This window comes from Rhea pennata, chromosome 9, assembly GCF_028389875.1.
Source record: "Rhea pennata isolate bPtePen1 chromosome 9, bPtePen1.pri, whole genome shotgun sequence".
In the NCBI taxonomy this organism is placed as follows: Eukaryota; Metazoa; Chordata; class Aves; order Rheiformes; family Rheidae; genus Rhea; species Rhea pennata.
The window spans coordinates 673,507-691,317 of record NC_084671.1 but is presented as its reverse complement, the minus strand read 5'-3'; the positions used below and the strand labels follow the sequence as shown (position 1 = coordinate 691,317).

The 17,811-nt window shown below is 41.0% G+C and overlaps 2 protein-coding genes across 3 annotated transcripts in view; one reads left to right on the top strand and one right to left on the bottom strand.

Annotated features, from left to right (window-relative positions):
* MED12L (mediator complex subunit 12L) overlaps window positions 1–17,811 on the bottom strand; it is a 157,155-nt gene that overhangs the window by 105,183 nt on the left and 34,161 nt on the right. For both annotated transcript variants that reach the window (XM_062582263.1, XM_062582264.1), the window contains exons 11-15: window positions 15,824–15,955; window positions 14,700–14,826; window positions 12,057–12,271; window positions 10,890–10,994; window positions 9,788–9,964 (exon numbers count right to left, since the gene is read on the bottom strand). In XM_062582263.1, the coding sequence (XP_062438247.1) occupies window positions 9,788–9,964; window positions 10,890–10,994; window positions 12,057–12,271; window positions 14,700–14,826; window positions 15,824–15,955 (756 nt within the window). The remainder of the gene's footprint in view (window positions 1–9,787; window positions 9,965–10,889; window positions 10,995–12,056; window positions 12,272–14,699; window positions 14,827–15,823; window positions 15,956–17,811) is intronic.
* On the top strand, window positions 5,619–8,078 carry GPR171 (G protein-coupled receptor 171). Its single transcript, XM_062582379.1, has 2 exons — window positions 5,619–5,714; window positions 7,047–8,078. The coding sequence occupies exon 2, from the start codon at window positions 7,092–7,094 to the stop codon at window positions 8,076–8,078; it is 987 nt and encodes a 328-aa protein (XP_062438363.1). The 5' UTR covers window positions 5,619–5,714; window positions 7,047–7,091.

The following is a 17,811-nucleotide window of genomic DNA, read 5'->3' as shown; positions in this document are numbered from 1 at the left end:
AGTCAGAATCCAAAGCTCGGGCAGAGCGTGCACATTTATCTGACTGCTGGGGCTGGAGGTAATCCATAGTCTGAGCTGGAGTTTAGGGACTAGCTAAGTGGTGGGGTTTTTTGTTTGTTTGTTTTTTCTTTAAGAAAATATATAGAAGATTTTGTATATGCTTCTTTCAGAGCTCCTTGATCCATGTCAAACTGAAACTTCGCAGGCTCTTCCCTACTAGCCAGGGAAACGGTCAATAAGGGAAGGGAATCTGTCGCTCTGTGGGTTAATTTTTTTTGTAATTTATGGCAAAACATTTAGTACCTTACATGGCATGGCTTTTTATTTGCCTACGTCAGTCTAAGTAAGTGAGGCTGTGAAAGCATGGTGGCACACTGAGATGAAAACCACTTCCACAATATATATTTGTGTAAGTTTACTTTCATTACTTTGCAAGCTTTATAAAAAATGATTTATACTGGATTCATACCAGATTGTCTCCTCATCCCATAAGAATACTGATACTAGAACAAGAGTCACTGATATCACTGACAGTAAGAGATTATTGATTTTATATAGGCACCTAGATGAAAGTATGCTGACCAATACACTTTTTCAGAAGTGACAGTAAATTTCTAACTTTTGTTTTGTTTTGAAAAAAATCTTCCTCCAATAACTTCACTCATCAGAAAATGCTTCTATTGATCCTACTGCAGTTTGGTACCCTGCACATGACAAATCTCAGATAACTCAATTATTAAACCAAGTTTCTATTCCAGCTCTTAAACCATGCTTTTATCTTTACTATATAAACTGGGAATAGAAAGGCATGGGGCCATTTTTTTTCCATGCCAAATAAGTTAATTCTCCATACCTTTCCCAGCACATTCTCTCCCAGATAATCCTAGCCAACTCCTTTGGCAGCCAGAAGTCTTGTATCCACATTAAACATCAGCTCTTGCCCTTCTGCCTCCCACCTAGAGGAGCTTTCTTAAAGCACTTGCAGTGTGAGTTATGGGCAACTTGGAGTTAAGCAAGGCTCCTGCTCAGCTTCAGCTGCAGCTCATCCCACTGAAGCACTCACCACTCTCCCTGTTACCCTGCAGTAATAGGAAGTTGAGTTTGGGTGTTTATTCCTTTGAAAGTTAAGTTCTTTAAATGGATTTGGAACCGCTTGAAAAGGTTTGGTCCCCCTGGGAAGAATGAGCAGGCATCACAAGCTGCCTAGAGATTTAACACATGCATTTGCATGGAAAAGCTGCAGTGCTCATTCTTTTTCAACCATGTCCCTCCATCTGGTTTAATTCCCAAGTCATCCCATTCTAGCAAGGCACTCCTCTGATCTTCAAAACCTTGAGCAAGCAATTATGTATGGCCACATAAATCTGCTTCAAAAAAAGCATACATCCCTTAGTTTAAACTATGTGTTACCTCCTAAACGTGCCCTAGCCTTTAAAGATAAAGCACAGTCATCTCCCCAGAAGCGCTCTCAGCACTGCACTGGACAAATGTCAGTGCTGCAGTTATTGTGCAATGAGTTATGCATGCTGATACTGAGGTGCAAGGCTTTCAATTAGGCTCCTATTTCTTCTGCCACTTACAGGCATGTAATTGCTCAGGAAAGAGGCTAAACTTAGCAAATGCGAACACTTCCTCCAAACACTTTTTCAGGAGAGAAAGCTCACTCCACAATTCCTTCAACAGACAAAAAAAAAAATTCTGTGAGCGCTGAATAAGACTCTCAGGAGTCTCATCTTTCAGGATTGCATCGCAAAAGATGATCTCTATTATGAAAAAAATAAAACCAACAAAACAACAACAAAACAGCCCAGCAGAGGGGGCAGATGCAGCCTAATCAAACAAGACCACACGCTTACAAGCAATGGAGGTGACACAGGAACATACCTTGTATTTGCTGGCTTTAACAGAGAGGGCATGGGAGGGAAGGTCTAATTTCTCTTTGCCAATAGCCTCACAAACATTTTCTCATTTTGCTCCAGTAAATTAATTTTGGTGCTACTTTTTATGAGAGTATCTTCTTTAGCAGATCTAGTAATCATCACTTACAGAGCAGCACACTCCTGTGAAACACTGTTCAAACAACAAAAACCAATCAGTTATAATTCATGGACGACCCCTGCTCAGCCGAAGACGCGCGTGCTGTCTCACGGTACGGCACACAAGCCTGCGCTCTTGGCCACTGGTGAAGCCCAACACTGGGACCTGCAGAGGTACCTTGTGTCGTTACCTACCTGTGACTCTGGAGCGACACAGCGTAGGGTGCCAAACAACCCTCTGCTGTATCTGATGACTTGCTCAGTTTCTCATAAGTGCTCCCATTTAACCACGTTTCCTCTTTACAAAGGGAGAAGGCAGTCTGATTTACTGCAGATGCAAGTATCCTCAGTGGTGTCCAAAGTCAGAGGGCTTGTGCCTTAAATTTTATTTATACGTATGTGTGTATATATATCTCACACACACACACACGTGTGTATGTGTACACATATATTTATATAATGTGCTTCCCTTTCCCTGTGCCTGGCCTCCTGTAGCATCAGAATGGCATCTCCCAAGGTTAGCCAGGGCTCAGCTGGAACCCTCCATGCCTCATGCCTCCACCTGCGCCATGGCTAATGACCAGCCTCTCCCAGCTTGCTTTTCATAACCCGAATAGCTGTTTGCTTCACAAACACTAACAAAAAAGTACTGCAGAGAAGTCTAGCTGCAGATTAATAAGTCTCTCAGGACTCTTATCAGACAGGCATGAAGTAAATAAAGCCTGAGGCTACCCACTGAAGGGGCAGGAGAAAACACAAGCCTGGCATCTCCTTAAGGAGACACCATCCAACCTGAGGACTAACACAACCTGGGTGTGTGCCTGCTTTGGGGGAAAAGGGTGCCAACACCATCCTTAAACATTAGCATTAGTCCCGAAGAGTCAGAGTGTAGGCTGAACAGAAATCAACTCTCCTGCTTCTCAAAGTCAGTGCCCACCCCACACAACCATAACAGCCCTCACACATACAGATGCTAGTGACAACATTGAACAGCTTCAGAAAGTCAGAAACCAAGTTTGCAGAACCCACAAGATCTCAGCTTTCCCCATCTATATCAGCTACTCTCATATTGTTCTTTCTCCCAGCTTCCCTTCATCTTACCACCTCTACCAAACCCATAATCTTGAGGAGCTGGTCCTGGCTCTTCAAAGGCACCCAGAACTCTTGTTTCTTGACTTCTCTTTTAACCAGGTTTCCTAAATCACTCCTAGGTCCTCAGATGTCTTGCTCCAATCTAACTTGCATCTCTTAGAAAACATGCTGCCTCTTGCTCTCCTTCCTGCTGTACTGCACCACAGCACCATTTCCACCCAGTGGGGGTAGCAGCAGAGGGACTCACTGAGATGTCCCGCTGCTTGCCTTTCTACTGCCTCCCATCCTCAGGCAGGATCCACCAGCACAGAAGCTGGGAAGCTGCATGCCCAGCTGCTCAGCGGAAATTGTGGACACACAGCTCAATCACATACGCAAGGGAGTGCACTTAGAAGAAGAAAAAAAATTGAAGCTGCATTAACAACTGAACTCCAGAAAGTCTCTGAAAACTTTTTCCGTACATGGAACTCTTCTCCAAAGGAATACGCAAAATATGAAGAGGAATCAAAAGAAATTCTGGCACAGAAACTACCTACAAAGTCTTTGGTGTCTCCAATTCAAAACACAAAGCTCTTAATGCTCTTTTAAAGGTCATCAGATTTTCTTAATGTTTAGACACTGTTTTTCCTAGCCTTATTCTCAGAAATGGTTTAATCACTTTGGCTGAATCCCCTCCTACACCACCACCCCCTTCTTTCTTTGCACCACCCCTTCAATCCCAGGAGGGAGTGAAAGGAGACACATCATGGAAAATTTCAAACCAAAAGTTAAAAAAGCAGTGAAGTTTACACTACTAAAAATAGGGGAGTTTAATGAGAAGTTCTCAGCAACCTTAGTTACATCAAAATCTATGATATGCATCTATAATAGCCTTTTAAATTCGTTGTATAGACAGTGGAATAGGATGACATTGAACAAGCAACAGAAACATAGAATTAGAACTCTCTTGACAGTCTTGCATTTCTTCTCCTCTTGGAACACTTCTGTAGAAAACTAGAACATTTTCCACTGAAGGTTTACCTGACCATCACCTTCCTTCTTTAGGGCTGGGAAAGTTTTCAGAGCCGTAAATTGACTCAAAAAGCAAAGGGGAGACACACACACCTGAGTTCTTCAAGCAAGCAAGCAAGCAAAAAGGAAATGACCAGTTTGCATTATTAGCCTAACACCACACCACCACAAAACCAGCCCATGTTTGCTCAAAACTGAACACAGGATCATTCTAGATTATGAAGCTTTACAAACATTTCGAAGAATATGGTCTGAACTTTAAGCTTATGACTAAACCTAAAACCAGACATGCTTAACCTTTTTTCACAGAGCTCTGGTACAATTTGTAGTTGAGAATCTACAGGAACTTACAAGACAGTGATAACATGTTAGTTTTTCTGTATTATTCTCAGTACCCTCAGCCTACTAGCCTAAAGATTGACATATTTTACTGGCTTAATACAAAACAAAAACTCAAGTATGAACATTTCCTCTACATACTGACATGTCATTTTTATTTTTAATAGTGCCTGGTAAGCCTCCAAAAGTTTAGAACCTGAATTCCTATCAGGAAACTCCCCATGTGCTTTTAAATTTGTAACTTAGATTGCAACTCCAGAAGAAGACAAAATCATGAATTTTCTTAAACTTGAAATTTCATGCAGGAATATTACAATGAATAAGGACCAACTACAGCAGCAGAATCCTCACATTTCTCCCTCTATGTCCAAGACAGATGCACAAGGAGGAAAAGGGAGTTTTAGATTTTTAAAAGCAAAAGAAAAGCTACAGGCTATTGGATGTCACGCTTCTAAAGCCCCAGTTTGAGAATCTGGCACTAAACTGTATGCTGATGAAGCAACAGGGACCACGGGGAAGAATCCACCATGAACGTCTGGTCACCACCATAAAAGTGAACACAGGATAAATATTCAAACACAAAGTTTTATGTTTGAGGTTGTCAGAAGAGAGTGAAGATATCACCATCTTCAGCTCTACTCCTTTAGTTTTCTTACAAGACATCAACAAGTTGGAGGTGTTACTCACTATCCCTATCAGCTCTCTGATGCAGATAGGTGAAGCAACGTGACTGTTTTCATTCCACTTCAAACACCACCAAAGCAGTATTTTTGGTTACAATAACATATTCCACCGGTCATATTGTGAAACGTGTACCTCTTCTTCTGCAGCTGCTTTTCTCCCGTCCTCCATTTATTCAGAGCGCCTGCAAAACAGCTCACCACAAAACTAAGTTAAAAGTGGCAGAAGCAAATGAAGAAATGTTACCACGAGCTGCAGTTAGCGTGTTTTCAGTCCAGCCCTAAAGGAAAGGGGGGTATCTTCGGACTGTTCCATGAACACTTCTATTTTTCTATCACCTCTCTTTTAGGTAACTTCCATGTGGCTTAGCAATTTGAATGCTGGTTTTAGTTGCGTCAATCAGCACATTTAAAAACCACAAACACATTTAAAAAAAACAGCAGATGCAGTAGGAGGAAAGATTAACACGTTATTGAACGATGAGAAAATACTCACTGAGAGACCTCAACCGTTAACAGATTAATGCTTAGAAGACCCCAGAGACCAGTAAGAAAGGTATGTGTTTTCAGTATTTATTTCGGTCTATCCATGTAAATATACGGCTTAAACCGTCAGCAGGGCCAAACGCATTGAAAACCCCGTTCGAATATTGAGCGCAGCCACCTTTTCCCTGCCTGCAGTCAGCGCGGCTTGGGGGCAGGCGCTCTGCCTCCTCGGGGGCTCGGACCGAAGCGTCCCAGGGCCCCGCGTGCCGGGCTGCCCGAACGCGGCCGAAGGAGAGGGCGGCTCCCGCGCCCGGCTCCGCGGGACGGTGCCCCGCGGGCTCCTCGGCGCGCCTGCCTCCTGCGCAAAGCCAGCTACAGGAAGGCAACTGATTTCTCTCCCCTCACTTTGAATCACTAAGAATCTGCAATCCTCTGCGTTCACACAGATCGGAGCACAAGTCCTGTACGTCTGGCTACATATTTTACAGCAGAAAACAAATGCGGGTGCAATACAGCACTGCTCTTAAGTGAAATGCTAAACTTCAGAACTACATAGCAAAAAAATAAATAGCTGTAGTTTGATGCTACTCAAGACAAATCTGTTGTTCCTTGTTCCAAGAAATTCTAACAAGACTTCCTTCTTTCCCGTAAACATTCTGTGCAACAGTCTGCCAGTGTAACATAAAAACCCTCAGTGGTGGTATACCAGATTTAGCGAAAACAAGACTAAAGCTTTTTGGGGGTTGGGGTTTTTTGTTGTTTTGTTTTTTTACTTTTCTTCTCCTTTTTACTAAAGCCTAAAACAGGAGGTGAACAAAATAATTTAACAGCTGCTTTTTTTCAAAATGTGTTTCTTCTAGAGGCTTCATAAAAATACTCAGTTAATTCATCCTCTGTTCAATTTGAAAGAAACAGCAGTTTGCAAAAACTTAGGACTGGTCATCTCACATATCTGCATATTTGTCTGACACTGTTTTATCTTCTAAACTCCTTAGAGATTTTTATAAACTGAGACTGCTATAAACATTATCCTTTATTATTATATTTAGTTTTAACCATTCAAGTTGAAGTTCTATTATGACCAGTATAATCATAGGTTCATAACTGCTTATCTCAAACAGATCCAAAACATTTTTTAAAGACAAATATTCATAGAAATACTGCTTTTGTGATAGTTTCTCACAAAACTATCTATATGCTTTCAACAACAAAACCTAATACATTTCTAAACTTGTATATGAACATAAGCCTCTCAAACACCTGTGAAGCAACATGAATAGGGACCCCAGAAAAATTTTTGTGACTGCATTTTATCATGAAATTAAAATGAAAAGATTCACATAGAATAACTATTGTTTTTCAGGAAAAGTTGATGTCTCTCTCTTTTTTTTTTTTTTTAAAGGTTCTTGACATCTAGTAGAAAACTAACTTGTACAAGGAATACACAATGTCAAGCAACGTTTCACAATGTAATATCCATACAGAAATGGAACCTTTTACCTATTTTTACTACTTGATTTTTCTTATGGGATTTATTGGAAGCTGTTTTGCACTATGGGCATTCACACAAAAAGATCAGAAACAGAAGTGTATGAGCATCTACCTAATTAACCTCTTAACAGCAGACTTTTTGTTGACTTTGGCATTGCCATTTAAAATAATTGTTGACCTAGGAGTTGCACCCTGGAAACTGAGAATATTCCACTGCCAAGTTACAGCCTGTTTCATCTACCTGAATATGTATTTATCAATTGTGTTTTTGGGATTTGTGAGTATGGATCGCTGCCTTCAGCTAAAGCACACCTACAAGATTTATCGTATTCAAGAGCCTGGATTTGCCAAGATGCTGTCTGCTGTCGTATGGACGATGGTTCTCCTGATAACGGTGCCTAATATGGCCATTCCAATCAAAGACATTGAAGAAGGATCTAATGTGGGATGCATTGATTTCAAAACAAAATTTGGAAGAGACTGGCATGTGTTTACAAATTTCATTTGTACGGCAATATTCCTTAATTTTTCAGCTGTGATACTGGTTTCCAATTTCCTTGTTGTTAGGCAACTCTACCAAAACAAGTATAGTGAAAGCTATGCAAATGTAAGGAAAGCCCTAATCAATATACTGCTGGTAACTGCAGGCTACCTAATGTGTTTTGTCCCATACCACATTGTTCGTATTCCCTACACTTTGAGTCAGAGCGATACAATAACCAACTGCTATCTGAAACAAACTCTCTTTAAAGCAAAAGAATCTACCTTGCTGTTTGCAGTATCAAACCTCTGCTTTGATCCTATTCTGTATTATTATCTTTCCAAGTCATTCAGATTGAAGATTAGCAAGACTTTTGCAGCACCTAAAGGGGCAAAGGTTTTCCCAGGTGAAGAGGCAAAGACCATCATAGCAGAAGAGGCACATTGCAGACCAGACCAGTAGACACAGAAGTACTGATTCTAAACTAAATCTAAAGTATGTGCAAATACATGGTATTTACAGCTGCTGTGCAACCGCAAACACGGCTAACAAGGTCTACAACATTATTGTTCAATTATAAGCCCAACCAGAAAGGAAAAACCTGACTAACAATAAAATTCCCTTATTATGTTCATACAGTAGGTCTGAACTAGCATAACACTTGATACTGCCTTTTAGAAACCAATGATGACCCACCAGGAATCAGCAACATGTTCAGAGACACACAAACATACCCTATAAATATTTATGGATATATATACATGAACTCACCCTTACTACATCATTTTAAATGACTTGGTGCAATCAAGGGAAGATTACTTAATGGCAGTTCATAAGCTGCAAAGCTTTTCACAGATGTAATTAATCCAAAAACATTTTAAAGGACATTACTTCAGAAAGTGATTTGAAGCTGCATTGATTAGAAATTATTGTATCTGCTTACATCGCACCTGCAGTTTTCATAAATAAATTTGTTCTTGTCATTTTCCTTTGCCTTTCCTTGTTACTTCAATGAATATAAAAAAGCTAACATATAATATAGAAAGTTCAAGCAAATTTTAAAATTAAGTTAAAGCATATTGATATCCAGTGTATTGTCTTATTTCCAAAAAACAGAAAACAGCAAAGTGTATTAATTTACTAATTTATAAATACATTTGAAGACAACGCATGTCTAAAATAGTCAATAATCAAAGTCAAAATCACGTTTGCACAGGCAAAATCCACATACCTGGATTAGTTCTAACTAAACAAAAAATATTTCAGAAAGAAAAAGAATCCGGTTACTTTCCCTATTCCTTAAAATGGGCAAAATATGAATCACACTAAGCAAGCATTCAAAATTGTCCTAACTACTGTTGCTGATGGTAATAGCACATTCAATGGTCTAATAGCAACAAATCATCCTCAATAATTCAAAAACCAAAACCTTGTCAAAGAAGGAAGTTAAAACAAATACTATTACACATACTATTCTCACTTGGACAATTCCTGTATTGATAGGTTTTAATGTCGTTAACAGTTAATCACTGTTGTTTCAGAAGAAAATTCTGAAGTAGAGATACATTCCAGTTCCAGGCTTGTTCAGTATTTGGGCCCTTTTCCCAGCATAGTGGAAAAGATGAAAAACAAAGAGAATGGGGTTTGGGGACCCAGGATGCTATTCACGGGGCTTTCTTTAGTTCCTAAGTGTCCCACACACAAACACCAACCAGCAGCAGCAACCAAAGGCCATGCCCAGGAGCGGGCAGGAGGAAGTAACACCATTATTACACTTTAGAGATACTTGTTTTAGATATTTTTGTATATTCATTCATTCATCCAACTACAATATCAAAGTTTCTATTTAATAAACTTTTAGTAGATCCTATGATGTGGTGTTTTCTTCTGTGGTGCTTCTTTCCTTACTCTGGTAACTCCCCATAGCTATTACACCTCTCCGCAGTTAACCCGCTTTTGATAAAATAATGATCTCTGTATGCCATACTAAAGCCATTCCACAGTCGTGCACCGCAGGTGTACAGAGGCAGGAACAACGAACATCATGCAAACTGTTTGGAGTTGCTGAGGCAAAGCTCACACAGCTCTTCGTACACTAGCACTGAACTTCACTCCTTTAAATACTTGGGTATTACATCGGTCTTATGCAGAGCACCACAGAGCTCACTTACCAGAGGTATAGGGAAGTGCGTTGCATATTGCAAATGGCGAAGCAGGTCGTAATTGGATGGAAAAATCAGTTCTCTCAGTCTCTCTCTCTTGACTGACTTCTCACTGGTAACTGAAATTCTTCTGTCTAAAGAAGAGTTCACATTCTCACAAGACTCCCCAGGCATCGGAGAAAAAATCTAAGTCATGTAAAACAAACATTTTAAGATAAGTGTAACCTCAAACTTTCAAAATTCAGCAATTCCATTCAGAGATTTTGTTTCTGCTTACAGTTACTTTAGAAGTATCTGGCTGTTTTCTAAGACAGACAAAGCAAGAGCAATCAGAACCAAGCCTGAAATTTAAGCAGCTAAATATATATGCAAATGTACCATGTATATCTCCATTGTTATTGTGCAAGCTTTAAACTAGCGGGATTCAGTCAAGGAAAAAAAAAACACAGTTCAGAGCAGTTTCCACACTTTACATGCTGCTATGACACAGAAACTGTATGATCAGATAGTCGGGTGATTCCGGGGGAGTAATGAGAAGGGCGAGGTGGGGAGAGATCTCACAGGCAGGCATGGATCGCCTTGAAATCACCACTGAGAGAGACGTCAGGCAGACAGCGAGGTCCCCAGCAAGGGGGCTCACACCCACCGGTCAAGGCACAGGCTGCCCGGCGGATGCAGAGAGAGGACCGGTCCCACGGAAGAAACTAGGGGATTCAAGAGCAATCCAGAAGCAGGCCAGCAGCACAGAAAAAGAGAGGGGGAGACAGGTTCGGCACACTGAGCAAAGACATAGGATAGTCTTTTGAAAAGGAAACGGTATCAATTTAGAGTCCCTTAATGTTAAATAAGTAGCTAAATCTGCATATTCATTGCTGATTAACTGTAATACACAGTATGCTGACTATCCAGGGCAGGAGGAGGTGAGAAAGAACGATGCACAGAAAGGAGGCAATACACTGATGTGGCGAGCGCTACGGAGGCTGGATGCCAAAGGACATGCGCTGGTGGGAGAAGCGAGATGGTTCTAGGGACACGGGAAAAAAAGATTTGGTGTAAATAGCAAACAGGCACAGACATTGACAGCATGCAGAAAATCAAAAGTTAAACCTACTGGAAATTCCGAACCAAAATCTGCTTTAAAGTCACTTTTGTCTACATCATCAAAAATATTAGTGGTTCCTGAGTCAATGCCCATATGTTCCATAATACTATGATCCTAATAATCGTCAGAGAGAGAGAAACAAACATCAGTCACATTTTACTGAAGTCTTGTTTAATTGATCACAGTTAAACTGAAGTATTCCATCTATTTACGGAATTAAAAAAAAAAATGATGGTAGGAAGTTTTTTGATATTTAAAGCCTTTATTCACAAATGGATTTTTCCAGCCTAAATCCACAAAAGGATGGAAAAGGGTAGGAGCCAAAGCGGAAAAATAAAACCTTACAGTATATGCCTATGTGCAATTCTGCCCCCAGGGACTGCTAAAGACAGGAAGTTCTGTGAAACTTCTGCACATACTCTGTGAAAGTTGACTTCTGCACCCTCCCAAGATTTATTTGATATTTAGTCCCATCACAGAAGGCAAAAGAAGCAAAAAATAAATACGAGCAAAAACTCTCCATCAGTTGGCCATCAGTTCTACATGGGCTGTGCAGCAGAGCAGGCTACATCACATCAGAATTACAAATCTGGAACACAGTCAAGAATTAAGAATCATCTCTAGAGAAGTTTAAGAACCACTCATCTGGTGGAAGATTTGAGATTGCACCTGGATTGTGCATATATGAGTCATGAGGTCTGGCTTTACTATCTTCAGATCACGGCTGCTTACACTGAAAACTCTCAGGCATCTGCGAATAGACTACCAGGCTGTGAATCATTCATGCCTGCACAGTGCCAACGCGCTCCACGCAATACAGAGCCCATGTGGCTTACTCCAGGCTCCACACGGACTCCTCCTGCTTAAAGCTATCCCTACTCTTCACTGAAATCTATCTGCAAATAAGTTTTTTCAGTGGTAAATTTAGAAGGCTTTATTATGTCTTTTTGTTTTTCTGCATTATTTAGATCACTGCAGAATTGACAGTGCAGTGAACTTGCACCAAAACCACAATATTCGAAGGTACATACAAGAATGAAGCATAATGGATCTTCTAATCTTCTGATCTATAACTTTTTAATATCATATCTTAAAAACACTAATGCTTTGACAAAAAAATCTACCATGAATGAACAGAATACCAAACATAGGAGGAAAAAAAGCATGAAGTGGTACCTCCAATTTCATATCATGATCCTTAGAATAGTGTTCATCCACAGTTTCCTCATCAGGAGAACGCTGTCTAGTAGTTGCAGTGACTGACAAGTCTCCACGCGATATTAAAGTGCACATGTACGCATCATGGGAGAAAACATCATGTCGAATGAATTCAGAAAATAGCAGCACCAAATTCACAAACTCTGTCTTCTCATGGTTGCTATTTGGGTCAGCTATCAAAAAAAAAAAAAAAAAAAAAAAAAAAACACAGACTATAATTTCAACACATAAATATTTGGTTTTCAGCTATCCAAATTACAACCCCCTGCAAATTTATTTTAAATTCTAAAGGCCTACAAAAAGTGTCTCAGGGATCTCCTCTCCACAGGACGAATCATTTCCCATCCAAGGACATACACCTGGCATGGTTTTGCCGTGCCATCTGATGCCTTGAACTGATGACATTGAGACAGCAGTGAATTCCAGAGCATCCTGCTCCATACATATCTGCTCCTGTTGGCACGTCTCACAGCAGGTACACTGTTCAAATACTTCCAAAACCAAAGTGCGGGTTGCCGGGAAGAGGAAGAGAAAGGACACTGCTTGCGCAAGGAAAAATGGAGTTTATCCTCAAGCTTTGGATTAAAACAGAATACCCAGTGATTCTCCTTTTCTCTCAAATTCTAATACTGCAGTAAACTCTACTGTCTTCACTATAATACTCAATTTTTAAAGTTAAAAATCATGATTTTACACATGATTTCATCATACTCACATGCACACATGCCCACAGACCACTTCCAAACTGAGGAACACAGTCATTCTGAACTTTATAAGCAGCACTAAAGACAATTTATTTTAGTAATTCTTAAATTCCCAAAGTATGCTTTTGTTGGTTGATAATCTCTCTCCATTTTTCCCTTATGTATTTGTACCATGTGTAGCAGCACATATTCCATGAGACACTAGAGATATGAAGACATCACTTAGCCCCACTCCTTTTTCTCCTCAAAGTTTTCTTTTCATTGCTTCATCAAGTTTTTAAGCACAAGGGCATTTTAGGGTGAATAGACAAGACAATGTTATCACTGCTTCCTCCTTAACACAAAACATTTTAAAGTATTTTCGAAGAATTCAAGATATATGCATTCCAGACATTCAAAATGTAAAAGAATTACTTTATTACAATTTAATATTAAGCTTTATCAGATGAACATGCTCACGCGTATCAGGAAAAAGTTTATTAAAACAAATGTGTGCTATTTTACCAGTGACAAGGCAAAGCCTAGAAAAATACAATGTAAACAAATTTGTCCTTTTCAATACCACAACCTTTTATGCTGTGTTGTGTTTTTCTATACCACAACCACTCTACCGGGCAACAAAACCTCAAGCTACAAAACCAACACTAATCCAAATTAACATGTATTTAAAAGCAAATTATGCTGTTGAAGTTCAAATTAGTTCAATATATAATACTATTTCTATACACAATTGCCACTTGATGTCAAACTAGCAGGCAATTTACAGACAGCAATTAGGCCTATTTTAATCTTTCTTCCATACATGGCAAATAGGTCCATTCTTCTAATTCTCACCCTAACATTCACTCTTTTGGTATTTTTTTTAGAATTCTCACTATACTAGAGTGTAAAAGTTACAGCAGTATACCCAGCATACATCAGTTCAAAGACAGAACTTTTTCTCTGCAAACCTTCAAGCTCAGTTCCCCCACACTATGCACCACGATCTGCCCCTCAAAAGGCAGAGGGGCAGATGGACTGCAGCACAGAACGTCCGCCCTCCTCTGACGGACAGTGATTACATACTTTTCATTCCTGGAGACACAGAAGCTCAACCACTGCAAAAGCAATGCACAGAAAAACATTCCAAAATTGGAAAATGCCACAGAATGTTTCAAGTAAGGAGAAAAGTCCCCAGCTGGTCTCCCTACTCTGCCTGGCAGAACTGCCTGAGCAAAGGACGATACCATATACAAAACAAGGCACGGACCCACAAGTCTAAAGAACAAGTATTTTGGATGGTTTAGTAAAACCAAGGTCATCACTAACCCAAATATAGAGCAGAGTCAATATTCTAGAGTCTCCTTTTTGAATGCTGAGGTTTTTGGTGTCACATTTCAAACTACTTAAAATCCGCTCTATCTAAAGGGTACTAGAAAAAATAAAAAGCCACTAACTTGCACTACCTGAGATATCAGAAAAAAGTTTCATTACACTAAGACATTTTATAGAATAACCAACAATGGACAAAGACCTTTTTTTTCAATCTGCCTATTCACAAAATGACAATTTTCAAGTTAACTGACCTACATAAAAATGTTAATTTTGAATGTCCATGTGTCAAAATGGTGTTTGATGTTATATAGGCCTAAGAATGCAGGTACTTTTCTCAAAACCTGTTACAACTTAAACAAAAATAAAGGTAGTTTCTACCAACTTTCCTTTGGTGAAAAAGAAAAAAAAAACATAGGAAGATCCTATTACAACACAGAAGACTTTGAAAACACATACGTATGAAAGCAGAGGAAATCATCATGGAAACTGAGCCAGAAACACTTGCTACAAAACAGCAGCAGCAGGAGGGCAGGAGACTAGTTGTTTCTGATCTACTTTAGAATACAAATTAGTTGATACTCACATAACGAGGGAGCTTGTGTGTCTAAAAACCTTAGCAGGACGTTCTGGAAAATGGGAAGACTGGAACCGGTCAAAGAGGCTGATGATAGGGATTCCTTTTCATCTAGGACTTCAGATTCACCGCACTTCTGAAGAGTTGGGAGGGAGGGAGAGGGAAGAAAAGCATGTATCTACTCATAAACATACACAATATTCCCACAATTCGCACCTAATGCAGTTATAGGGGTGCATATATCTACACATAAATATACGTAATATTCCCACAGCTTGCACCTGATGCAGTTCTACGTGTGACTGTTTCCTCTCTCTCAATAAAATCCAGGCTTGTTCTAGAATCACATTTTTTCTCTTATTGCCAAGTTAAATTATTTCTAAGATGCTTTATTTAAGCGCTTTTGATTACTTATCAAAAAGGAATATCCAAGGCACGTACCATCACCTGTTATGACACGATTTATATAAACGTAAAATTTAAGGACACAGAACTTCCGGAATCAATGTAAAGACAAAAAGCAACTCATCGGACTAGATGATCTCCAGAGGTCCCTCCCAACCTTGCTGATTCTACGATCTGGTGGGCGTAAACTGCGCTAAGAGCGCCGCGCAGCCTCTCTGCCCGAGCGGCTTCCAGGGCACTGGGGCGGCGCGGCACCGCGCGCTGCCTTGGCCCGCTCGGTGCTTTGCGGCGAGGGCAGGACGCGGCGGGGCAGCGCTGGCAGCCGGAAGCCTGTCGCTGGGTCACGCCGCCTGCAAGCGGCCGGGCCCCGGCCCCGGCCCCGGCACGCAGGCACGTCGCGCCGCGCAGTGCCGCGCCGCGGCCAGCGCCGCCCTGGCGTGCTCCCTGCGGCCGAGCGTGCTCGCTGCTGTAAGCGCTTCAAGGGAAGCCGGTGCAAGAGGAAAGGGCAGGGCAGGACCGCCAGCTTACGCGAAGGGGACAGGGGACAGGATCGTTTACTGCAGCACATGGGCAAAAGCAGCCACAGCGACGACCGTCCCCAGGGCTCCCAGCGCAATTAAACTTTCTTGTTTGTTGTGTCAGGGGTGGAGATGAAAGCGACGTTTCCTTAGAAACTACTTCCTTTCGAAGCACGTGGCTACCCGGCTCTGGAAGCGGAGAGAACTTACTTCTGCCTCGATTTCCGCTTGCCTCTTCTCCAGGAGCCGGGCTACCGCCATGGCCCTGTGCGTGCCAGCCCTCCTCCAGCTCACGGCCCACTCGCAGAGCAGCGTTACCACCGCTTCGTCGTTCGGGGCCACCTGGGCAGCGGAAAGACAGAACCGCTTTACCTACGCGGCGCGCGGACTCACCTCAGAGCAAGCTGCCCGGAGCGGCAGGGCCCTGGGGGCGGAAACAAGAGCGCTGCGCGAGCGGGCCAGGAACAGCCAGCGCACACCACACGGTCTCCGGCTTCTGGGCTCATCTTCTGACGGACGTTTTGTTCTTAGCTACCGACAGATGCACGCTTATGTTTCCTCCTTAACGTCTGCTGATGAAGTATAATCTACCAGCCAAAGGGGGAATTCGCAGTTCCCCACACTGCTAATATTCAATCAAAGTTTTCCTTTACCATAATGTTGTTTTACAAAAAAAGAAAAGGAAAGGGAGATCTCTTTTTTCTCGTGCTCGTAAAGCAGAAGCATAGCACACAAGCCCTCTCAACAAAATTAACCACACAGGATTTATGCTTTCCTTGCATCGTTTCAGACCAACTCCATCTGTTGTTCCTGTTGAAATTGCTTCTGGTCCATTATCTGCGTCCCGTTGCCTCACAGGAAAGAATCAAGTGAGGATTCTGTCAAATAAGCAAGATCAAAAAGCTCCCAACAAAAACACAACTTATTTCTGACCTGTGTGTACCTAAACATAGACATTAAAAAAAAAAATGTGTGTCTGACGAGATTTTCCCATATCTCCACTTTCACTAACCATCTATGTTTTGGAAGTATTTGCTGAACTTCCTCACTCCTGCCCAAGCTGGCCACCATCTCCAAACACTTTCACAGAGGAAATATCAGCATGTAAATTTAATAGATGTGATTTTTCTTCTCTCTCTTAGACTGGCTCCACAAATCGTAAAAGAAGAACAAAACCATTAATTATTTTCCACTTGAGAGAAATAGGACGCTCTCCCTTCGTGGAATACACTTGCTAGAAAAACACTGCCCGTACACAAACACATGTGGAAGTTTACATTTGTACACACACATATACAAATATTTCCTTCAGACAGCATCTATTGTGGTCTCAGGCAAGAAGATCAGTCTGTTACCCAACTCTGCTCAGAGCTGCACTCAATTGTACTTACAGCTGAAAAGCAGATACAGCAAGATTGGGCACTACATGATCTAACCACTTCCACTGCAGGAGCAAACTTTAGCTTGCAATTGAGCCCTACAACAAACATAAATGCAACACAAGCTTAGGACCAAAGTAAAACTCCAGTTACCGTACCTGAGCACAAACACAAACAAAATTGCAGCCAATTTCACTTGCTAATGTTTTCCTTTGTTACCAGGCTGTCTGTACTTAACCCTGATCTATTGCATACATCGCTATAGCACCTAATTAAAGGACACACTGCTTCAATCACACAGCCAGTCGCCCAGAACCGAGGGCCAACGCACGTTCACCCAGGCTTGTTTCTTCCAGAGGTCCCATGAGTTGCTTCTAATTCTTTCACAAAACTCATTAAGAATGACTGCAGTGGAAACTAAACAAGAGTGTTATCAACATCAAATTGTACATCTAGATTTTAGACATTTAAGCCAGTAATAATCATATATCATGTTCTTTGACTAAAAGTTGCGTAACTGACCTGATTTATTTGATAGTCGAAACAAAGAGAAGCAAAAGCACAGGGCAAGTTGACCCTGCTTTGCTAGAGTTGGAAGTTATTTCAGTTACTTCAAGAAATGCTATGAATTCTTACTTTTGAATAATACAGAAATGCATCATTCTGTGTTAAAATTATTGTAACAAAAGGGATTAATAAAGGACAAGTGTTTGCGCACTTCACAAGAAAGTTGCATGAAAAGACTGCTCAGGAGAGCATTGAGAGCTACATTAACTACTGATTAATTCCTTGCCTGTTCTTCCTGAACTTCAGAAAAAT

Coding starts and splice junctions, on each gene's coding strand:
- GPR171 (XM_062582379.1), top strand. CDS start 7,092: ATGTCAAGCAACGTTTCACAATGTAATATCCATACAGAAATGGAACCT.